This window comes from Heterocephalus glaber, unplaced genomic scaffold (genome assembly GCF_053883595.1).
Source record: "Heterocephalus glaber isolate CG9 unplaced genomic scaffold, H.glaber_assembly_v1.0 deba00001606, whole genome shotgun sequence".
NCBI classification, from domain to species: Eukaryota; Metazoa; Chordata; class Mammalia; order Rodentia; family Bathyergidae; genus Heterocephalus; species Heterocephalus glaber.
Genome location: NW_028258377.1, coordinates 40,243,944 through 40,268,343, shown reverse-complemented (window position 1 = coordinate 40,268,343; position 24,400 = coordinate 40,243,944). Strand labels below are relative to the sequence as shown.

Sequence of the window (24,400 nt, the reverse complement as noted above, 5' to 3'; positions counted from 1 at the left end):
CCACCCTTAGAAGAGACTGCGGGCTTTCAGAGTGAGGCTGGGAAATCTGGTGCTGGTCTCACTGGCGTTTCCTGTGCGAATATCAGCATCATCAGAAGAGGAAGAGACTCCAGCTCATCCGGGTCGAACCTCTCAGGTTACAGGGGAAAGGGGCCAGGTTAATGCTTCTAAAAGCCACACAGTGAATCAGTGGCCCGGGTGGAATTGAGACCCAGAGGAGGGAGCAGGTCTGAGATCTCACTGGGAAGAGGCCTGGGGGCTGAAGTCTCCGTTTGTGATCTGCAAAATGGAGTGAAGACCAGGGCGCATCATGGGGAAGCCTGGGAAGCCTAGAAAACCAGTTCCTCGGGGCTGCCACGTGCCGTGCTCGCCCTGTGCACAGTGATTGTGGGGCGGGGGGCTCTCTAGGGTCACTCAGCTGCTCTGCTTCTGCCCTGCTTCTCAGGCTGGGGAGCTCGGTCTGGACGGGGCTTCTCTTGGAGGCCAGGCCACCCCAACTCCATTTTCCCAGCATCTTCTGGCCTGGCCCGGGGCCCGGTCTCCGGTCTCTGCTCCCTGGCTGCCCCATACCACCCCTAAAAGCTCCACATCCAGGGTTGGGGTGCAGACACCACAGACTGTGAACCCAGCCCCCTTATTTTATGATTGGTGGGTCGAAGAGTACGGAGACCGCAGTATTGATTGCGCCCGAAGCAGGCGGTAAGCAGCGCAGGCTATAAGGAGTTAACCCCACAATTGGCTTGTTTTGGATTTCAGATGTTAGCAGGCAGCTTTAGCCTTGGGACTCTTAGAGCCAGGAGTGTTTTCCTCACTGGCATATGATGGACTGGGAGTCGGGAAACCAGCTTTTCTGTTCCCAGCCCCACCGGCATACTTGTGATATATTGCAACAGCACCTGAGCTAGAAAAATCCCTCAGTCCACCCCGATAAGTATACAACCAGAATTGCACTGATTAAAATGCACGCTCTGTAATACCGAGCATGCACCTGTTCTGTACTTGTTATGTTCCCTGTTGTGCTGGAGAGGAATGGAGCTCCTGACCTCTCCGAGGATACTGTTCTGAGTGGCATTGGTCTGATTGGACCTGGGCTTGCCCGGCTCCAGAGTCTGCCCTTACTATCAAACCCACCATTATCCTCCACGACCAGGACAGGCGTGATCCCTGCAGCTTCCAAGTCAGGTAGCTGCTGCCCAGCTGTCTAGCTGCAGACTGCATCCGCAATGATATTTCAGTTGCACTGTGGCGCTGTTTATGGGCGCTGGCCTGACACCGGGGTGGCTTGCTGAGATGCATTTCATTCATTCACTCAGTGAATGCTTGTTAAGCAGTGCCACAGCGGCCTCGCCTGCTAAGGAGGACTTTGGCCTTAGCTCTCACCCCATGCCCACCCTCCCTCTCCAGTTTCACTGTCAGTCCTACAAAGGTTTCACTGGAACAGATCTATCTGTGAGGCTGTGCTTCCAGTTGTTGCCGGAAGGGGGCGCTGGCGGCCTTGTTGGCGGCTGCTTTGCCGGTGAGAAGGGGAGAGAGAGAACCTGGCTGGGGAAACGGAGGGATCCTGGGGCCAAAGCTGCCTGACTCAGCTGGGGATTAGGACTCGAACCCTGATCTCAGTGTGGACTCTTCTTATAACTAGCAATCTTTTATCTCACGAGTAACATCCTTTCACGGAAACTTCAGAAAATAGAGGTAAGGGAAACATCCCTGACATGGTAGTAATAATCTAATAGTGTATATTGAAATTATCTTTCTACATATGGATAAAAAAAGATTCCTGATTTATAACTATTAAAAACTAACATTCTAGGGCCGGGGATGTAGCTCAGTGGCACCGCACCTGCCTGGCAAGCACAAGGTCCTGAGTTCGATCCTTGATACGGGGAGGCGGGGGACACACAAAACCCTAACATTCTGGACATACTGCTGCATATTTTTTAAACATCAGTACTGGTTAACTAGTTACTGGACAGAACTGTTCCACATCTGAAGCCACCATACTCTATTTAACAGCCCCTCTTCCCAGTAGCCAAGATTTTTCTCACACTCATGAGTTTTTCCTTAGAGTAGATTTCTAGAGGTGAAATGGGAATGTTAAAACAAAATAGATGTAGAATCAAAGGTATTTGAGGAACAGAACCAGTTTCCTCCGTTAGAAAGACAATGTGCGGTGGTACTTGGCGTTCCTTTGCTGTTTTGGGCTGCATCCCGGGCCCTTCCTATCTCGTCTGGGAGGCGGGGCTGCTCCCCAGCTGGTAGCTGCCTAGGCCTCCGCCTTCACCGGCAGCCACTGTTGATAGCTTCCTCTTTCACTGTCATTGTTGCAGTGTGAGCCATGGAAAATGTAGATCCTAATTAGGATAGGCCCACAAGGCGTGTTGTATTTATTTTTAGTCAGTCAATCCCCAGATTTTTAAAAATATAACAGCTCTACAGAAATATAATTCGTATTCCACACTGTTGACTCATTTAAAGTGCACAATTCACCGTAAAACTCATTATTCTGCATAATTAGTATGCAAAAAGGCTTGTTAAGAGATAAAAATTACTGGGGCAACCCACTTTGCAGTCCCCCTTCTGTCTCTCTTAGACAGAAGCTATCTTTCTCAATAAATTTTTCCTACTCAAAAGATAAAAGTTAGTATAACTGTAACGTGAAAATTGAAATTATTAAAAATGATTATACCTATGAAAAGCATAAAAATGGTATACAATTCAGCGGGGTTTAGTATCTCACAGGCCTGTACAATCATCGCCTCAACTGTAAGACATTTCATTGCCCCCACAGCAGTTCTCTCCACGTCCGCAGTCACTGATTTCCTCCCCACACCTGCCCTGGCCTCCTTCAGTCTCCTTCCGACCTGGACTTGCCCGTTCTGGACGTTTCACATCAGTGGAACTGCAGTATTTGGCCTTTGCTGGCTTCTGTCACTTGGCATCGCGTCTGCAAGGCCGCCCATGTGGCCGCCTCTGCCAGTGCCTCACCCCTCCTCACTGCCAAGGCCTGCTGTCCGGTCCACATGGGCTGCGCTGTGCTGCGCTGGGCCCCTCAGCGGCTGACAACATCCGGGCTCTGCCTGCAGCTGTGAATAACGCTTCACAAACACTTGTGCAGTTTCCAATACTTGGTTTTTGCTTGTCTGTTTGCTTGCTTCTTTGTTGTTGTTGTTGTTGTTGTTGTTGTTGTTGTTGGGAGTCTTCTGCTGGAGGGGGAGGGAATTCGGGGCCTCAGGCCTGGTGGGCAATGCTCTGCCACCAAGCTGAACCCCTGGCCCTGTGTTTAACCCTTTGAAGAAATGCACAGATTATTTCGGGCATGAAATAGCTCAGCTAATAAGGAAACACTTCTGTGTTCAATGTTATTTTATTGCCCACTACACTTTTTTTTTTTTAATTATTCTCTTAAAGGTGCTTTAAAAAACAAAAATGTCAACGGTTCTCTCACCTGACTAAATGAAAATGTTTAACACTTTTGATTCTTTTTGGCTTAATTTTTTTTTTTTGTACCGGGGCTCAAACTCGGGCCCTTGCACTTGCATAGCGGATGGCAAAACCACTGAGCTAAATCCCTGGCCCTTTTTGGCTTAATTTTTAAACTACCTGCCCCTTTTCCATGTATTTTCCTTAAATAATACTAGGCTTTTTTCAACATGTTTTCTAAATTTTTTGATAAATTATATGTAACATTTAGCATCTTATTTAAATTTAATCATTTTAAGTGTACAGTTTAGCGGCATTAAGTCCGTTTGCTGAAGTACAGCCATTACTTCTGACTCCAGTGACTCCCAGTCCCTCTTCCCCCAGCCCCTGATAACCGTCAGTCTACTTTCTGTCTATGATTTTGACCACTCTAGGTATTTCGTGTAAGTGAAATCATACAACCTTTGGCCTTTTGTGATTGGTGTATTTCATTTACCACCATGCCTTCAGGATTCAACTAGGTGTTTTTAATACAGAAAAATATTTAAAAACCAGAAGCAAATCTGTAATCCTAACTCAGGAGGCTGAGTCAGGAGGATCACACGTTCAAGACCAGCCCAGGCAATTTAGTGAGATGCTGTCTCAAATTTTTAAAAATTTTTTAAAGGGCTGGGCCCATAGCTCAATGCTAGAGTACTTGCCCAGCATACATGAGGCCCTGGGTTGAATGCGTAGTGTGATGGGGGAATGTGATCATAAATTCAGGATTAATTTTTAAATGCAGAAGTTTTTTCCCTCATTCTCTCTCTTCAAAGGTAATCACTGTCAAGCATGTCTTGACTATTTCTGATGTACTTTTTGTGAATGTTTGTATTTTTTTAATCTAGATAAAAGGAGCATTATTATACAAACTGCTTATACTATACTTGTTTTATATAATTTAAATGGGAGCCCCTTTTTATCTCTGTAGATCAGTCTCCCTGCTTTTCTCCAGTGCCAGGGATCGAACCCAGGGCCTTCCTCAGGCTCAGCTTGCCTTTCTGGGTGGCCCCAGCGCAACCCCCAGCCCCCAGCCCCAGCCCAAGGCCCTTTCTAGCAGCTGCAGGAGCTGTTTCCATTGACTGGGTATCCCTCGCTTGTTTCCCACTTTTCTCTACTACAGAAACGGCTATGATAAACACCCTTGTGTTATGTGGCATAAGATTTTCGCCAGTCTCCATAGGGCTCATTCCTAGCAACCAAAAGCCTTGACTAGAGACACATGCATCTTAACTTCTGATGGACTTGGCCAATTTATTCAGTGAAGAGGTTTCCAGAGCTTAACGCTGTTGTGGAAATTATAAAGACCAATGTTGGGGCCAGGGATGCTCAGTGGTTTCGCTGCCTGCTGTGTGAGCGCAAGGACCCAAGTTTGATCCCCGGTACCAAAAAAACAAACAAAAAAAAGACCAGTGTTGCATCTACCCAAGGAATACGGTGGCCGGCAGAGTCGGGCAGAAGGCAGGGGTGTCCCCGACCCGGGCCTACAGGGCCAGCTCTCTTGGGTTCCTAGGCACTGCAAGTCACAGCTGCTTTCCTAGCAAAACAGTGAGTAGCAGGGCCGGGTATTTAGCTCAGTGGTTCCGCCGCCTCCCCCACAAGCATGAGGACTCAAGTTCGATTCCCAGTACAAAAAAAACAAAATCAATGAATAGCAGGAGAGGTTGTGCTCTGCAGGAAGCAGGGATTAAAATGGACCCTGGTAAAATGCTTGTCCGCCTCCAGTGCTTGGCTGTGTGCCCCTCGCGAGGCAAGCGTGTGATCTCCTCCAGGCCCTGGCTCCCTGGCTCCCTGCTGCCTTCAATTCCAGCATCCCCAGCCCTTGCGGCCCTGCCCGAGCCGATGAGCACATTGGACCTTCGTGGTGGGTCTGCAGGGAAGGGATGAGGATTAGAGCTCCCAGCTTTCAGACAGACCAAGGCCTGCAGCCTCCGGGGGACCTGTGTGTAACTCTCCCAGGCCTGGGGAAAGGAGAGGAGGGAAGGGGATGTAAAAAGGACTGAGATGTGCTGCCTGCAGGTAGCAGCTCCCCGTGACAGGTGCAGTCGTTGTGTATGGCAAACATGTGGTAATAAAAATCAAAACTAAACAATCCCCCGGGCTGAGCTCCCATTGCAAGTGCTGGCCACGTCAGATCAGACCCCTCGTGGTGGTTCTGCTGTCGCCTGGGACCTGGGCCACTCCCCTTGTCCCCTAGAACCCCAAAGCCGTCTTCTCCAGCCTCCTCTGACTCTCGCCTTCGTCTCTCCCTCCTGTCTCTCCTCCCCACTCTCAGGTGGCTGCGGAGATCTTGGTGAGTCCCGTTCTTCATTCGGGTGCCAATAGTCCACCGCTGCGAGGGAAGTCTGGCAGGGGCTGGGCTGTAATGCGGACAGGGCGCTGGCCTAGCCTGTGCAGCCCGAGGGCATCCCCAGCAGGGCACATGAGAGAGAAATACTGCCCTTGCCCTGGGGCTGAGCGGGGCAGGATCCGAGTGACTTTGGGGGGCTCCTCCGAAGCTTCTCTCTCTCCCCTTCGGGCCCCGTAAGGACCCTGATGGTAAAAACGGGGCTGGGCGAGTGTTTACCCAACTGTGGTCATCGCCGCTGGCACGCTTTGTACACCAGCTATTATTATTCACTTTAAATCGACTCACTTTCTTTTAACCTACAAAAAGTTATTTTAAAGGGAATTTACATTGACACACAGAAGTGCAGCTGGCTAGAGGACAAGTGTGGAGGCACAGAACTGTGGTGTTCAGCTGTTTGCCCTTGACCCCCCTGGGGGGAGCAGTGCTTGGGCCACTTTTCCTTGCTGATGTGAACATCCGTGTTCCCCGCTGGGGCTCTCAGAGGGGGAAGGAAGGAAGGAGAACCCCAAGTCTCTGCCCAGTGCCACTTTAGCCCGTCCCACAGGCCGCAGCACCGGGCCCATCTGCGTGTGTCCGCAGGGCCCCTGGGACCCAGGGAGGAGAATGTGGAGGCCACTGCCTTCGAGGCTGCACAAAGAAAGGGCCAGATCTCTGCCCCAGGCTCAGCGTGGCTGGACTCGTCCCCTGCTGCTTCCCCTTGGCCTTGGCAAAGATGCAGAAGTGGCCAATAACCAAAGCTTTTTGTCTCCCCTCCCACCTGATGACCCAACCTGGGCTCCACAGGAAATAGCAGACACGCCCAGTGGAGACAAAGCTTCCTTGGAGACACGGTTCATGACGATCCTGTGCACCAGGAGCTTTCCGCACCTTCGGAGAGGTGAGACTTCACTGGACCCTTCCGGGCCAGCAGGAGGAGCCCAATCTGAGGAGGAGTTTGTGGCCCACGGGCACTGGGCACACTGGCACACACGCCCTAGGGCAGCGCCCGGTAGCTCCTTAGGAGAGCAGGCAGGCCCCTGGGCTGAGGGACACAGGTGATTTGACCTCTGAGGCCGACTCTCTGGCTCGGTGCTCTGTTGAGAAGGATCCCGAGGTCCGGTGCTGTGGCTCATAGGTGGCCAGGAACAAGGCAGTGGGGGGGGAACACGAGACCCCATGGAAGTCCTTGAACCACACCTGCATGCTGTGGCCCTTCATTAGATGACCATAAAGTGCCCCTTCCACTAAGACATCTACAATTTAACATGCGTTTATTCAGCACTTTTCAAAATTTATGTAGTCTTAACTTAGTGGCTTAAAGAATAGACTTGGAACTGGGCATGGCAGTGCATGGCTGTAATCCCAGCTCTCGGCAGGCTGAGCCAGAAGGATTATATGTCCAAGACCAGCCTGGGCAATGTAGCAAGACCCTTTCTCAAAATAAAAGTCATTTAAAAACTGGGGAGCAGCTCAGTGGTCAAGTATTTGCCTACCACGCACGAGACCCTGGGTTCAATCCCAGAACTAAGAGAAGGAAGAGCAGATTGGACACAGATCTGAATCCCCTGCTTATCAGCCATGTGACTGGCTGGGCAAGCTGCTGAATGCTGTGCCTGAATCCCCTTATCTAGGAATTGGGATTTCAGTTCCGCCTCACTTGATTGTTGTGTGGATACAAAAAACACTACCCCCATACAGCACTGGGCAGCAGGCCTGCTCTCTAAGCATCGTTGTGATTATTGCTTAGAATAATCCCTGTCCCAACTCGACACTCCAGGACAAGGAAGCGCAGAAAGAGCACAGGCCTCGGTCCCCAGCAGTCTGGGCAGAGCTGTGACCAGGACCCTGTTCCTCTCCCTGTGCCAGCCTGGGTCCTTAAACTTGCCTAAGGCCCCAAGCTGGAGGCGCTGACCCAGCACAGATTTAGCTCTGAGCCACAGCGGCTTTGAGGGCCGGCCTCACTCTCATAGTGACCTGTGGAGTGCCCTGAGCCTAGCCATGGCCCTGTCTGCTGCCCTTCCCACTTTCTGGGCACAGCCTCTGGGTGGAGCCGTAGGCCAGGGTGGGCGAGCTCTCCTCTCTGAGCTGAAGCTCACCTTGCCCTCTGTGCTTCTTTTGCGGTCAGTCTTCCAGGAATTCATCAAGAAGACCAACTACGACGTGGAGCATGTCATCAAGAAGGAGATGTCTGGGGACGTCAGGGACGCCTTTGTGGCCATTGGTAATGGGCAGGGACCATGGAGAGGGGCTGGGAGCACTGGGAATGTGGCTGGGTTCCCTGGAAGAGTGACCACAGCAGCCTCCTGCCTCGGTCACCTCCAGAGGCCCTGCCAGGCGTGTGACTGTTGATATCCTGAGGACTTTGTCCAGGCTGCAAGGTGGAGCAGGGAGGGGGGACTGTCCAGGGAAAGAACCAGGAACATGATAGGAAGGCAGGGGAAGGGCTCAGTGTCCTACATGCCTAGAATACACACACACACACACACACACACACACACACACCAGACAGACACACAGGACACAGTATGTGCACACAGTGTGAGACACCTTCTCATCACTGTGACCAAGTAAGTACCTGAAAAAAACCACTTAGAGGGTGGTTTTGCTGCCTGCTGCGCAAGCACAAGGACCCCGAGTTCAATCCCCGGTACCAAAAAAAAACAAACAAAAAACCAAACAACAACTTAGAGGAATGAGGAAAGATTTATTTTGGCTCACGGTTTCAGGGGTGCTGGTCAGTGGTCAGCCGGCTCCATTGCATTCAGCCTGTGTGTGGCAAGGCAGGAACATCACAGAGGGCATGACGGGAAAAAGCTGCTCACCTCATGGCAGCCACAGAGCAGAGCGGGGAAAGAGTCCAAGAGGAAGGGGCCAGGGACCAGATACAGGACCTGAGGTCACGCTCCCAGGACCCCTTCCCTTCAACTCGACCCACCTCCTGTATCTGCCGCCTCCATGGTGCCATCACATCTGATCTCTTCAATGGCTCGGTCCTGTGAGGTTAGAGCCCTTGGGATTGCTGGCCTTCTGAAAGCCCCCCTGTGAACACAGGAGACTTAAACCAAAGCAGGCACCACACATGGCACGTGTACACATGCACGCAAGACACATACCCGTCACCCCACACACGCACGCACCTTTCCCTTCTCTCTTCCCAGCATCTGACTCTCTTTTGTACTCTGCCCATATAACTTGAGTCCTTGACTTTGAAAAAAATCCCTTTTCAATTTCCATTTCTCCCTAAGAGATAAGAAGATAGAGGGCCTGGGATTTAGCTCAGTGGTTCCACCGCCTGGCTCGAAAGCACAAGGACCCGAGTTCAATCCCCGGTACCAAAACAAAAAAATAATAAATTTATTCTAAAAAAAGAGAGAGATAAGAAGATAGAACAAGGGTCAGATTGTATTTATTGGCATAAATTATTTTGGGGCTCCTATTTAATTTACTATTCAATGCCTTGTAGTGGTGCAGGTGCTTTTTGATCTTACCAGGAGACATCTGTGGAAAGTTTCACCTGTCATCAGTGATAAAAACGTATTTTGAGTTCAGAGGTGCCAAACGTGGCGAAGGGTGCTTGAGATTGGACAAGTGGAGGTGCTGCTGTTACCTGGCAGGCAGTGGTTCCTTCCTGCCCAGGAGCCCAGGGAGCCACAGGGATCCTTGCTCGGCCTCTTGCTATCTGTCTGTCCTCACGCAAATTCAAAACCAAGTGCCGTTTCCTTCTGAGTAGGTGGGAGGTAACGAGAGTACCAGCCCAGAGGTGGCTTTGATAAGATTTCCCTGCGTACACACAGGTACTCAGGTGAGGCCTCCTGCCCGCCCCTGCCGCCCAGTTAGCTCTGCAGGCGCTCTTTCTTGTCAGCTGATCTCAGAGGGCCCTGGTCCCCGAAATCAGGTAGCTGCCTGGCACGGTGCCTTCAGGTAAACTGGCAGCCATGCTTCACTTGGGGGTGGTCTTTCTCTGAATCAGAGGCCAGGCTGCGCCCTGCCCGTGAGCGGCTGCGGGGGTGTCCCGGGTGAGCTGGGATAAACAGGCCCCCCACCTCCAGAGCTTCACATCCAGCACCCTCAGGGTGAAGCATGAGAATTTGCATTTCTACCAAGTCCTCAAGTGATGAGTTCTCAAAATGTGTCTAGAAGCCAGGCGTGGTAGTACAGACCCAGCATTGAGGAGGCTGAGGCAGGAGGATCACAAGTTGATGGCCAGCCTAGGCTTCTCATGTGATTCGATCCGCGTGAAAGTTTGAGCCCCTGTGGGTGGGGTTCAGAGGGGTCCACCCCTTTGACTGCTGTGCTCCTCTTGGTGAGCTGTGTGCACCTCAACGGGGAGTGAGCTGCAGCCCAGGAAGGGCCAGGGCTGGGCAGGAGCCAAAGGAGGTGGCCCTGGAAGGGGAAGTGAAGATGTCACCCCTGGGTGTTACCCGGGCATGGCAGTGCTCTGTAGAGCCAGGTTGGGAGGTGAAGAGGGCCGAAGGGCAAGCCAGCCCGGAGTCTAGGCCAGCGGTAGAGAACCTCTCAGAGACTGGGTGCCAAACCACAGCCCCAAACCTGCTCATTTCTCACAAAGCACCAGTGCTGCAGCTCCACCTGAACACTGAGGTTTTAGTTTAGAAAAAACAGCTCTACATTCACATCTTGGTCTTTTTCTTTTTTCTTTTTTTTTTTTTTTTTTGGTGCCGGGGATTGAACTCAAGACCTTGCGCTTGTGAGGCAGGTGCCGGAACCACTGAGCTAAATTCCTGGCCCATCACATCTTGGTCTTAAAAACACAGTAACACTCGTGGCCTAGGCTCGCTCCCACTGGTCTGAGTGCACTGGGCTCTGACCAAGCTTCCCGCGTCTCTCCTCCCACCAGTTCAGAGCGTCAAGAACAAGCCTCTGTTCTTTGCTGACAAACTCTACAAATCCATGAAGGTAAGCGCTTTGGTCCACCATCCCGCCCCCTCGAGTGCCTCGGTTCATGCACACTGACACTTGGGCCCTGGTCAGGACTCCCATAGCTGCTTCCTGCTTGTTCATCAGCGAGCCCCCCTGTCTGGCTCTAGGACAGTAGTTCTCCCCAGAGGATATTTGGCGATGTCCAGACACATTTTTGGTTGTCACCACTTGGCCTGTTCTGTCAGGGAGAGGGGGAGAGAGAGAGCTGCTAGTGACCCCACAATGTGAAGGGGAGCTCCCCACAGCAAAGAATCATCTGCCCCAAATGCCATGGTGGCAGACTTGCTCCGGGGACATACACTGTGCCCTCTGCATTCACATGCTAGCAGCTGACAAATGATCCTCCAAGGTCTCCGGTGCTCGGCCCTGTTCTGCTCAGAAACCCAGGCCACCCCCCAGCCAGCCACCGGGGTCTCAGCTGCTCACCTGGCCAGAGCAGGGGCTCAGGAAGGAAGGACTGAGCGCACGTCATGCCACATGCCCCAAGCGGAGCACTGTCTGCCAACCCCTGTGCCAAGTGTGCCACTGCCCTGGCAGCAGCGGGCCCCGTGGCCACCCCGTGAGCTCACGGAGCACCCCCTTTTCCAGAGCAGGAAACAGAAGCCTAGTGGGTTTCACCTGTGTGTACGTGGCTGGCTCCTGAGGCCCAGAAACTCTGGCAGAGCCAGCCCCACTGTCCCCGCCCTCTGAGCGGCCCCCAGTTCATTTCCTAGGATTTCTGCAACAAATTAGAATAAATCAGGCAACAACAGAAACTTATCCAGTCCTGGTACTAGAAGGTAGAGATCCAAAATCCAGATGTCTGGAGGCTCAGTCCTGTCCAATGCTCTAAGGGAGGAACTGTCCTGTACCTTGCTCCTGGCTTCTTCCGGTGGTTGCTGAGAATCCTTCGTGTTTCTTGGCTTATGAACAAATCACTATACTCTCTGCCTTTGTCTTCACGTGGCCTTTTCTTCAAAGACACCAGAGCGGGGGAAGGAGCTCAGTAGTAGAGCACTTGCCGAGCAGGCATAAAGCCCTGGGTTCCATCTCCAGTACTGCAAAATAATATTAAGAAAATTAAAATAAGTAAATAGGAAGCCGGGGATTTAGCTCAGTGGTGCCGCTGCCTGCCTTGCAAGCCCAAGGTCCTGAGTTAGATCCCCGGTACAAAAAAAAAAGAAGAAAAAGAAATAGGGATAGTAATTATGTGTGCAAAGACCCTGTTTGACATTAGGCCAGGTTCTGAGGTTCCATCTGGGTCTGTTTGGGAGGGGATACTGCTCAACCCAGGTGGTACCTTCCGCCTCTCCTCTGGCCAGTCCCGGCAGGGGAGTCTTGGGTCAGGACTGTTCATGGAGGACAGGCACAGAGTATTCCACCCTGGTTTTGGAGGACGAAAGGGAGAGGGCCAGATACCCACTATTTCTTGCCTGACCCAGCTCTGTCTCTGCTTCTGCCCTGTCTCCCATATGCCCGGCTCCACCAGGGGGCTGGCACTGATGAGAAGACCCTCACCAGGATCATGGTTTCCCGGAGCGAGATAGACATGCTCAACATCCGGCGGGAGTTCATTGAGAAGTACGACAAGTCTCTCCACCAGGCCATCGAGGTAAGGGGGGCTGACGAGGGGGTCCCACAGCGCTCATGGGCGGCCCTGTGGGAAGCCAGTGTGTGTACATATGCAGGGTGTGCAGTGTTCACACCAAAATAGATTCCAGGAGTATCCAAAGTCCATAGCCAAAGTTTTCCAAATGAAACAAATTCCGTTTTTTACATGTTAAACAACTTTATCAAAGTATAATTTACATTCCATAATTCCGTAATTCTTAGTGAATCTACTGAGTTGTGCTCCTGTTACCACCAGCTGGTCTCCAGGCCTTTGCATCGGCTGCTCCACTGTCTCCCGTTTGCCTCTTTCCGCCGTAGGCAGCCATTAGGCTGCTTGCTCCTCTGGACAGTTTGCCTTGTCTTGATGTTTTGTGGGCCCACGCAGAGTGGCATCTTCTGTGCCGGGCTTCTCTGACTTATGGAGCCCACGTTTTGGTCTTTGAGTGTGGCCAGTGTCTGGTTGAGAGGACATGAGACCCCACAGGCCATATTGAAGGTTTAGTGGATATTTAAATCCCTCTCACAGCTTTGAAGACTTGAGGGAAACTTTAATTTACGGCACTTTTCAGACAATAATTTGGCAGTTTCAAATCTTTAGATATTTCTACTTTTGACTTGGTAATCTACATACTTACAGGAATTTATTCTGTGGACATAACCACATGTTCCCAAAGACATGTAAGAGAATAACATTGCCAGCATTGTTTATAGCAGTAAGACTGGAGCCTTCTGTACAGAACTGGTTACATAAATCATGGTGCAAGAGGAGCCTCCCCAGTCTGACTATCAAAAGTCTGAAAAGCTCCAAGATCTAAACCTTTCTAGACAGCAACATGACAGCACTAGGGGAACTGTCACATGACAAAACTCTCATTTCATGCACGTAATTACTCAAGATATTACATAAAATTTTATATAAATTATATACTCCTTAGGTATATGCAAATATTCAAAAAATCCAAAACTCTGAACACTTCTGGTCCACAGGCCTTTTGGATAAGGGATACTTAGCCTCTGTATCCATAAATAGAATGCAACGTAGCCTTGAAAAAGCATGCCAAGTCTCAATGCACTGATCTGGAATATTCTCTAAGTCCAGAAATATAGCCCTGGACAGGATGTGTCTTTGTGTGGAAAAAGATGTTATACACATACACATATTTGCATATGCACAGACTGTTGCTGGGAAACCATACAAGAAAGTTGTAACAGCCAAGCATGATGGTACACACTTGTAATCCCAGCACTCAGGGGGCTGAGGCAAGAGGATCAAGAGTTCAGGGTCAGCCTGAGCTACATGGCAACACCTTGTCTCAAAAAAGGGGGGGGGGAGTAGTAATAGTGGCTACTTTTTTTTTTTTAATTCTTTTAATTTCTGAAACAGAATCTCACTAAGTTGCCCACGCAGGACTTCAACTTGCAATCCTCCTGCCTCTGTCTCCTAAGCGTTGGAATTATAGCTGGGCACTATGGCAGCAAGCTACAGTGGCTGTTTCTTGATTTGAGGAACTAGGTGTCAGAGTTTTACTGAATGATTATTCCTTTGATTGAAATTGTTTATAATGAGAATATGTTATTTTGAGAAAAATCATATGTCACAAAATACCCAAAGAAAAACAGCGCCCAGATCTGTCTCTCTCACATGGGCTGCAGCTCTGTGAGGGAACCCGCACCGCGGGCACAGTGGCCTCCCGGCCTGCTGTGCAGGGTCACATGGTGCTGTCACATCCCGGAGGCACCCTGGCGTAGCGCTGGTCCCATGAGGGCTCACATGTCGCATGCAGGGGCCTGGAGCCAGGCTGAGACCTGGCAGGTCTTCCTGAGCATCTCGGAGCCACAAACCGTCATGGTCACGTTTACCTGCGGGGGGGGGGGGGCTCTGTGACGTCACGTGACACTGTCTTGGGGACGCAGGGACAGAGGGAGGCAGCAAGGTGTGGGCCCTGGGACAGGGTCGTCCGACTCCCACTGCTCTCCCTGTTCTGCCAGGGCGACACCTCCGGAGACTTCAGGAAGGCCTTGCTGGCCCTCTGCGGCGGCGAGGACTAGGCCGGGAGCCCCTCTGCTAAGATGCGGGCGGCAGCGGCAGCGACCGTGACCGAGCTGCTGCTCCAGCTGCAGAGACAAGGAGGCAGCGCGGCTGGGCTCGTCCTGGGCTTGGGACGGCCCCACTCCCACAGCCGCCCCTCGCGCTGCGTGGCTGAAGAGCCGCAGCCCTCGCTCCCGTCCACCCTCCTCCGCCTCTCCTCAGAACTCCCCAGCTTGCTCCCCCGCCACCCTGGCCCTGCTTCCGGCTCTGTCCAACCCCTGAACACACTGAGCCTGTCTGAACCGCGTGGTGTGTGCCTTGAATGGCGGGTGTGGCGGTGGGCCCGGAGGAAGGAGCGAGTCGGCACCAGCCCCTTCCACACTGACCTTGGGCCAGTGCCTTTGTCCTGAGTCTCTGTCTTCTTAATACAAAATCAGAATGGGACAAAAAAAAAAATCTTGGCTTCTCTTTTAACACTGATGTGCTAGAGTGAGCCTCTGATGCATTCCCTGAGTCTCGTTCATTCTCTTCACAAAAGAACAGAAAGAGACACAAACATATTTCCAGTGGGGACCCCTCCTCCTGCTGGAACCTGCAGCCTGGTCCTCCTCCTTCCACCCAGGTTGCTGAATCTGAGTCCCCCCTCGGGCGCTTCCGGGCCTACCTGAGAAGACCGCTCGGCCTGAGTCTGGACGCTGGCCCAGCTCCTCCTGGGGTCTCAGGTCCTCCGCCCCTCTTGCTGCCTGACCCTCTCTCTGTGTGCTCCTCATGCCTCACAGCCAGCCGGGTCTGTGGACCTGAGATTGCCCAGTGCCTGTAGCAGGAGCCGCCCGCTGCCCAGGGGGCTCTGCCACTACCCAGCTGCCAGCCAGGTTATCACAGTTCAGCAAGGTCGAGGTAATGGCCGTGCGGCCAGCAGGGCCAGGTGAGAGGCCTTCTGGGTCTGTCTCGTCCCTCCCTTTCTGCATGACCCTGGGCCAGCCATTCATTGCCATCCCTGGGCCTCAGTTTTCCCGTTTTCATAGTGAGGTTTGGACCCAACGATTTTTTTTTTTTGGTACCGGGGATTGAACTCAGGACCTTGTGCTTTCAAGGCAGGCAGCGGACCCACTGAATTAAATCCCCAGCCCCTGGACCCGACAATTTTGAAGAACTCTTCACCTTTGACATAGTGTGAACTAAAAAGTTATCTTGTGTCTTCTCCACTTCCTTTCTTTCCTCCACGAGGCAGTGAGCCCAAATCCCTTGAAGGTCAGTGGAGAGCTTTTTTGCCTATTTGTCCAATTTAATTGAGCTGTTACCGAATGATAAGTTAGCAAGATGGTTAAGGGCTTTGGAGCGAGGGCTTCGTGGCTGTGTGTGTAACTTCCTTGAGCCGCCTCTGCCTTGTCTGTAAAGTGGGCTCTTAATTGGACCTCACCTATCACCTCGTGGGATTTGAGTCAGATAAGATGGGCGTGGAGATGCCCAGCTGCGCCTGCATGGCTTGGGGTCAGCTGCTGTTACTCCTGCCCTGCACCAGGCTCAGCTGTCGGGGCTGAGAGGGTACCGTGATGTTTGCTGAGCTTCGATGGCAAGGAGGTGCTCAGCTGCAGGTCACAGGGACATGTGTGCCACAAGGGCAGCAGGAGTGACGTCTTAAGGGGGAAATGGGTGGGGAGTGGAATGGAAAGCAACAGAATCCAAGGAATGAGAAGAGAGGAGCCCCAGGAAGCCAAGGGAAGCAGAAGAGGGGCCTGGGTACAGAAGCACTTCAGGTAGACAAGGTGCCATTCTAAAGCTCCCACACGCACTTTCCACCTCATTGTCAGCCAAGGTGGCTGTGCTGGGGATTGGCCAGTAACGGGAGGGGGCCTTGGAGGATTTGTAGGATGAGAAAGGTGAGATTGGAAATGGGATTTGGATCCAGCTTCTGACCACGAATCTCAGGATTTCACTTCTAGCCCAAGGAAGCCTTTGGAGGTTTGAGGCAGGGAAGAAACCCGTCAGAAGGAAGTGTGGCCCTGTGAAAGGGTTTTCCTGAAGGGCAGGTGGGAAGCAGTGGGGAGGATCCAGGTGCCTCCAGACCACACCGTAAGCTTTCTTGAAATTGCAGCAGAAGAGGGAGGCTCTTGTTCCGAACCGGAAGCGCCTTGTTCACTTGTCCACAAGCTGACCCTCTCGAGGGCCTCCCTGTGCCACCTGAGGTGCTGAGGACTGGATCCTCAGGGGCCCAGTCCCTCCGGGCTCCCACTGGGGTTCCACCTGCTGGCTCTCTCCAAAACTGCACCGGAAGTTGCGTCTGTGGCCAAATTCCATGAGGAGAAGTGGCGGGGCTAAATTCATGTGAAAGACAGAGAAAGCAGAAGGATTGCCGTCTCAAAGTGGGAGCCAGGAGCAAGACCGTGATGTCCTGCGTGGGAGGGGCCCTCAGAAACTCCCCTCGCCCCCTCGGCCCCAGAGGAAACCACTGTCACTCCACAGGGAGGGAACCCTTGGCCCAGGGTCACGGCAGAGCCGCAGCGGGCACAGCTGGACGCCCCGCCCCCCGCCGTGGTTGTGGCCTGGGCCCAGGACTTTTCTAAGCACCCGTACTTTGTCCCATCCCTGAAGCCCCCCTCTGAAGTGAGCACAAGGCCAGGGTCACCTTCCCCAGCTGCCCACTGCTCCCCCCGCCCTGGGCGCGGCAGATTCCCTTCAGGAAAGCGCATTTTAGACCCTGTGGCCTGGGATGAGCCAAGCTCATGCTTTGGGGCCGCAGGGAAATCTCTGAAGGAAGTGGCTGGTGGCGAAGCAGCTGCCCTTGGAGCTGAGCAGAGAGCAGCTCTTTGGGAACCTCCGCTCTCATGCTTGCTGCTGACCAGAGTGGCGTGGGAACCCTGGCTGTGCTGACTCCTGCTGGTCCCTGTGCCTGGCCTGGCTGAGATCAGTCACCATGAGTCAGCCCACTCCTCTCCTCCACGGCGTGTGACTGGCAAGGAAACGAATCTCCGCAGCAGGGCAAGGTGCTGGAAAACATCACATGTCGACACAGGCCAGCACTCTCGTGTGACAGGTGTGGTGACCAAGGCCGCAGAGCAGGATAGTGGCCTTGCTGTCCATGAGGGCCGGAGCTGGGGCCAGGACCTGGGCCCCTGGGTCCTGCTCTGCTGCATCTGCTGATGCTCCTTCCTCCCCTCTCCATGGCAGAAGCCGGCAGCTGACAACGGGAGGCAGAAGTGCCAAGTTGCCCAACCTGAATTTCAGAACCCAGAAGCGGTAAATCAGCATCTGTCTGACTGGCCTCCATTCCCACCAGACCTCGGGTTTCCCAAAGGAGACTTCCCCATTTTGCAGACAGAGTGAGGCGAGTGGGAAATTCTTGGGACGTGACAGCTTTAAGTAAGACGAGGCATGTGCATCTCTTAGCACACTGCTGGACCCGGGGTGGGCTCAGTGGACATCAGCTCTTTAGGGTTAATGGTAGGCAGGATTGCACTTTTTCAGAAAGTATCAGTTGCGGAGGGGCCTCTCGAAGCCTCCACGGCTGGACTGAACCCTCACCTCAGCGAGCTACGTGGGGAGAGCAGATTATCTGACCAAAGCCACCAAGTGCACAGAGACAGGGAGCTGAATGCCAGCCCACAGATTCACTGCAGGGAGCTCTGAAAAGATCTCCTGGAGAACGGGGCCTTAGACAGGGAGTTCAAAGACCGCGAAGCCGAGCACAGCAAGGAGGGGTGGAGCAGGAGCAGGCACAGTGTTGGGAAGACAGAGGCCATCGGAGGCCTTGGGGACCTCTGTTGTGTGAGGTCACCTCCCGGATGGTCACACGAGTCCAGGAAAAGGACTTTGGACTTTATCCTGCAGGTCCTGGTAGCCCCCAAATATTCCTGGGATGGGGTGTGGCACGAGAGATGCCCTTTAGAAAAGGCGGCTGAGGGCCGGGGATTTAGCTCAGTGGTTCTGCCGCCTGCTTTGCACGTGCAAGGTCCTGAGTTCGATCCTTGGTCCAAAAAGAAAAGATGGCTGGGGCCACAGAGGACCAGCGGCAGGGTATGCAGGACCAGCAGCTTGGTATGCAGGCAGGAGGAAGCGAGCCAGGGCAGAGGAAGCAGACACGGAAAAAAGACACTAGGGAGCAAGAGAACGAAAAAGGGGCCCATCCTGCTCTGGGGAGTGGAGGAGGAGCCAGATACAAGCCAGGTGGCATTACCTGGGCACCCAGGAGCAGCAGGGAGCTTTACAGGCAAGATATGAGCCCCTCAGCTGGGCGAGGACCGACAAGCCCTCAGCCACAGTCCTCTGGGAATGGGCCTTCCCTGGGCGGCTGTTCCCGAAGCTCAGAGCATTTCCTCCTGTGCTGGGTCCCACCTACCCTTCCCCTCGGCGCCCTCTGCCTGCTGTGCTGCCGGCTGTAGCCACAACCTCCTCCCTGGGAGCTCCCTTCTGGGCACCCCATTCTGAGGGCTCTGGACCTGGACTTGGGGGGCCTGACAGAAGCAGAGAGGGAGGGAAACTGATGTTTCCACTCAGAGCCCATGGAACAGTGTGCCCCTGGGGACACACTGTGGCCACCCCGAGTTGGAAACAGGCTGCTGGTGATGCACAGGCACGTACTCTGCTGGGAACACTGCTGACTACACAGAGGAAACTGAAGTTGCTGGGCCCATTGTAGTAGCCAGAAGGCGGGAACTGCCGGGGTGTGAGGACACAGTGTGTGCAGACCTGAGCACACGGGAGCTCCACAGGCATCCAGCCTTCCCCTTCACACACGCACACTTCCCTCAGCAAGCGTCGCACTGTGCCATACACGGCTCTGGGCACGGCGGCCTTGCATGCGACACGGTGACAGGAGTCACAGGTCCCATCTTCACAGCCCTGACCTGTGCTGTCCTCCAGGATCCCTCACTGTGGGGAGACAAGACTGGCTCCCTGGAGCACTGTGCAGTGCCTGGAGCCAGCCTTGGAAAGGAGTGGACTTCAGAGTGGGGCTGAGGAGCTCCTGCTTTGGAGGAGGGACCCTGCTTGTGGATGCGCCGGGAGCCGGTGGTGCAGGGGTTAACAGTGCCAGCCCCTTCCTGCCTCCCCTGCCCCCGCGGGGCCCTGAAACACCAGAGCCCTGGGATTTGCCCGAGGTGAGTCAGGGTCACTACCTGCCCTGTTCCCAGGATGAAATTCCCCTGGTGAGTGAGATGGAAACCTAAAATGAAACTTTGCTAGACATCTCAGACTCAGGCTGAGCACGGCGGCCTTGCGTGTGAGCACGGTGACAGGAGTCACAGGCCCCCTCTTCACAGGCCCCCTCTTCACAGCCCTGACCTGTGCTGTCCTCCGGGATGCCTCACTGTGGGGAGACAAGACTGGCTGTCTTGTCTCAAGACTAGACAAGTGAAGACTTCAAGACTGAAGACAAGACAAGACTCATGACTGTCGCCTTCAGCAGCAGTAGTATCACCGAATCCTTCGTCACTTCTGAGACCGGCTCTCCCTGTGGGCTCAGGATGTCCTGCCTTTTCCAGGGCCAGACACCTCCTCCCTGGGCCTCAGGTTCCCAATTTTCCTACTGGAAAATGTTTTAGGGACAATTGAGGGGAAGCATGAGAGCCTGGGGTGTTCAGGCCTCTCGCCTTCTGTCTTCCCAGTGTCCTTTCTCCTCTCCCCGCTCCTGTCCCGGAGTCCAGGGTGGCTGGGGAGCAGCATTTGCATATGCATGAGACCTCACCCTGGGAAATTCCCCCTGGTGACCAGGCTTCCTCTCTGAGGTTAAGACACATCATCAGGCTGCTCTTCCTCTCTGGTTTGCCCCAGCCACCTGCCGGCTGCAGCCCCTGTCTGGCAGGTGCTGATCCAGGCATGGATTCAGTCCCACCCTTTGACCCTGGGCATTGTTTCAAAGGGTGATGTAGAGGCTGGGACCTGGACTAAGGACCTGCAGAAAAACAGGTGGCGCCTACTCGAGGAGTAGAGGAGAGGGCAGCCGAAGGGGGTGGCCAGGAAGCCGGGACTGTGACGCTGCCTCACCTACCACACCCCGCCCAGCCCGGGCCATCGCCTTCTCCTCCCTGGGCCTTTGTTTCCCCCGCTGTCCAGAGAGCTGGGTGAGAGTCTCTCAGCTTTGCTCCAGATCTGATGGACTAAGAAGCCACTTCCTTTGGCAGCACAGTCTTGCAACATTTGTTCTTGGATCCTCTTCCTTTGACAAGAATCTTGCATCACACCTCTCGGTATCTGTCTCCTTGGGAAGCACACTTTTGCAAAACACATCCCTGAATCCTGTTTTTTCAAATGCTTGCAGAATTACATGCATCCTATTTCCTCTCAGTGACTTTATTTGAGTTTTAATCTTTTCCTTTTACACTCACTGTGTCTAAGGTTCTGTGACCCAGAAAAAGAGGGCGGCAGCACTGTTCTCTGCAGAGTCCAGGCTTTGCCGTCATCGTGGTCTCTGACCTGTTCTGAGAAGGCACCTCCCTGGGACACAAAGTAAGTAAGACCAAGGTGACCCAGAGACAGCGAGGTCCTGGGCTCACCTGCATCAGAACCAACCAGAAGGGCAGCTTCTAGGGTGGCGTCACAGCTCCCACCTTGGAGCCCCTGGGAAGCTCTGTGAATGTGCATCCCTGGCCCCAGAGCCTGGTCCAATTAGCCCGAATTTTCACTAAGCTCCCCAGTTCGCTCACGGTGCAGCCACGGGTGAGAACCAATGACTGAAGGCCCCACCCAAGACCTGGGAATCCTGATGGACACAAAGCTGAAGCACTTGGCCATTAACATCCTTCCCAAGACGATCCCAGCCGATGCCCCTTTCTGGCTGCACAGTGGTCCTGGACCCACAGAGAAGCGACTCACAGGCAGGAGGGTGAGCTCAGCAAGGAAGTCGAAGGCTGAGTCAGAGCCTGCGGTGCTGATCTCTAGCAGAGCCATAGCGATGTGTTTTCATTGTTTTATATCTAGCAGCATCTGAAAAAACTGCTTCCAGCTCCTCAGGCAATGAGTTGCAACTTCATAGAATGAAACAGGGAGGGATATTTTGTGGATTCAAGACTTGAATATTCCTTAATTAGTCAAGTCCCCTTTCTCAAGACACACTTTTCACTGTCCTCAAATCAGACCACTTGCAGGCCTGAAACAGCACCCCACGGTTCCTTGTTGCTTCCAGGATGGCGGCAAAACTCCTCAGCCCAGTATCCGAGGCTCCAGAGTTCCGTCCATCCGTCTCATCTTTCACTGTGTCTCCCCGGGATCCCCTCATCCCAGCATCAGGAATACTGCATGTGATGGTCACATTTGATGTGGTCCTAGCGATTCATCCTGTAGCTCATTCCCACCTCCCCAGTGTCCTTCCACAAGCACTCACTGGTTACCCTGAAGGCAGTAAGAGCCAAGAAGAAAAGGGTGGAGATGTGACTCAGTGCTACAGGGCTTGCCTAGCATGTGTGAGGCCCTGGTTCCACCCCTAGCACTGCCAAGAAAAAAGAGAAGCAGGAGGAGGAGGAAGAGGAAGAAGAGGAGGAGGAGGAGGAGGAGGAGGAGGAGGAGGAGGAGGACCAGATTGTCCGTGGCCACCTGTCACTTACACTCTAGCGTGGGTTTTCCCTACTGACAGATTCATAGCCCAGCACAGTGGACACACTGGGCCAGTGCCATGTTCGGAGAAGCAGGCCCCTAAAAATACTGTGGTGTGTCCTCAGATCCACTGGGCGCCGGACCTGGCACCGTGCCCTGTGCACTGTTTGGAACATTCCTGACCTCTGCCTACTAAAGGCCACTGGCTGACCCCCTCCCTAGTCGTGATGGCCAAATGTCTCCAGATACGACCAGATGCCCTGTGGGGACACAACCCCCGGGGTTGAGAATACTCACTTCAGGCCGACATCAAACAAACTGCACCAACAGTCATCTAGTCACATTTTCAGGGAGAGGTGAAGGGAGGAGGGCTTGACGGTGCAGCAGGAGGAGGGCAGCCATGGAGGCGGGAAGGCCAGGAGCGGCTCCCAAGGAGGAACAGGTAAACAGAGCAGCGCTGGCTGAGCCAGAGGTACGTGGATGGGCCAGTTCGGCCGCCAGAGGCCAAGACTCGGGGCAGGGAGCAAAGGCCATCAGGCGGCTGTAGAGGAGGTGGAAGGGGATGGCGAACGGAGGCTAGGGCAGAGTCCTGCAGGAATCTGTTCCCACTGATGCACAGCCATCCAAGGAGGCAGATCTGAGCTTTCTACAAGTGGCCATCGGCCAGGAATACTATGGGCCCCCTGGGTGGTGGGGCGCTCCCCTTCATGGGCAGTACATTGGCACATCTTGGAAGACCACCTGCCCGTGGGACCACTTGCTTGGGGTGGACAGTGGATGTATGAAAATGTGCGAGCCCGTGACCTCTTCTAGCTGCCTGTCCTCCAAGTTCAGATAAGGTCACTTACCGCTCGTGTGGGACCCTTCAGAACCCATGGATCTGACACTTGGGTGGCTCACACAAGTGAGGGGCGCTCAGTCCCTCCCACCTGCTCTCCGTGTCTGTCGGTATCTGAGCAGAGTTCTCACTTTGGAGTTGGAGACCCCGCTCAGGGAACTCAGGCAACTCTGCACACTCCAGGGTCACCCCTGGAGTTTAGCACAAGTGCTGCCTGTAGAACCCTACTCCTCCAGATGGTCGGATTCCTTGGGTCTGTGCTGGGCACAGTCTGCTCAATCCCTAGGTGTGCCGAGGTCCGAATGGTGCAAAGAGTTTCCGTCCCTGGGGAGCTTTCAACAGATCCGGTGGATTGGGAAATCCACAAAGTCACACCCACGAATCCCCTAAGTAAGCACTGGATGGCTGTTATGGGCCTGGCCCAGGGCTGGTCCCACATCAACCATCAGACCAGAGGTGTGGGGGGGATTAGGTCTCAGAAGAGCAGTCCCAGCCTGGTGTAGTGGTACTCTCTGGGAGGCTGAGACCAGAGGGCCTCGAGTTCAAGCCAGCCTAGGCAACTTAGTGAGACCCTGTCTCAAGAAAAAGAATGGAAAGGGCTGGAGATGTAGCTCAGTGCAAAGGCCTTTGGTTCAGTCCCTAATACTGCCAAACAAAATAACAATAATAATAATAATTATGGCAGTCCCTTGAGAATATCTTGCTGTGATCACAAAATACAATTAATATTTAAATATTTTAAAGTGTGTTACAGTAAAAACATTACCAGTAATTCCCCTCGAAATCCTCCCGTACCCTGAGCACGCTTATCCCATCATTCTTGCCACTTTCTGAAGCAGCTCTGGAAATCTTCTTTTGTGTCTTCAGTTACACTGTCCTGCTTGTCTTGATGTCCTAAACCAATTCAAAATGTTTACCTTTTGGGGTCATTTTGACTTTGGGGAAGAGCCGCAAGTCTCACGGAGCCAGACCCGGTGAATAAAGTAGATGAGGACACAGTGCCATGTTTTCATGAGCCTGCTTTTCTGTTGAATTGCCCTTGTCAGTAGCATTCACCATATTTTTTTAAAAATCGCACTTCCTGAAGACATTCATGAAAGAGGACCTCCAGAGCAGCTTCATAACGTGGCAGGAATGACGGGATAAATGTGTTTGAAGCAAAGAGGACCATTCTGGGGGTATTAATGCCAATGTGTCTTTCACAATAGTGAATGTTTGTTTAAACACACACCGTAGTTTTGTTTTGTTTTGGTCCCGGGGATCGAACTCAGGACCTTGTGCTTGGGAGGCAGGCACAGTGCCACTGCGCTACATCCCCGGCCCTCACACCGTAGTTTTTGATCAGCTCTTCTGTGTTAGATTTCACTGTCTTCTGACTCTCATCTCCTGGTGTCCCGGGCGACAGCACAGTCACCCCTTGGTATCGCAGGGCACTGGTTCTGGGTCATCTCAGAAACTAAGATCCAGGCGTGCTCTCATCCCTGGTAGGAAATGCAGGATTTGCACATAACCTGTGCACTTCCGCCTGTGTGCTTGGTCACCTGTCGTGACTTATGGTACCTGACATAATGCAAATGCTGTGTAAATAGCTGCTGCACTGTATTGTTTGGGGAATGATGGGAGGAGAAAAGTCTGCATGGTCGGAACAGGCACAACTTCTTCTGGAGACTTCCTATCTGCAGTTTGTTGA

General features: G+C 53.2%; 1 protein-coding gene across 9 annotated transcripts in view; it reads left to right on the top strand.

Annotated features, from left to right (window-relative positions):
* Anxa6 (annexin A6) overlaps window positions 1–14,647 on the top strand; it is a 46,730-nt gene extending 32,083 nt beyond the window's left edge. For 6 of the 9 annotated variants that reach the window (XM_004836662.4, XM_004836665.4, XM_021241897.2 and 3 more), the window contains 6 exons: window positions 5,735–5,752; window positions 6,593–6,686; window positions 7,914–8,009; window positions 10,644–10,702; window positions 12,195–12,317; window positions 14,306–14,647. In XM_004836662.4, the coding sequence (XP_004836719.1) occupies window positions 5,735–5,752; window positions 6,593–6,686; window positions 7,914–8,009; window positions 10,644–10,702; window positions 12,195–12,317; window positions 14,306–14,365 (450 nt within the window). In that variant the 3' untranslated portion in view covers window positions 14,366–14,647. Of the gene's footprint in view, window positions 1–10; window positions 5,754–6,592; window positions 6,687–7,913; window positions 8,010–10,643; window positions 10,703–12,194; window positions 12,318–14,305 lie in introns of those variants that run through there. The other 3 variants (XM_087194992.1, XM_087194988.1, XM_087194989.1) reach the window with 2 other exon arrangements.
* The last annotated feature ends 9,753 nt before the right edge of the window (window positions 14,648–24,400 follow it).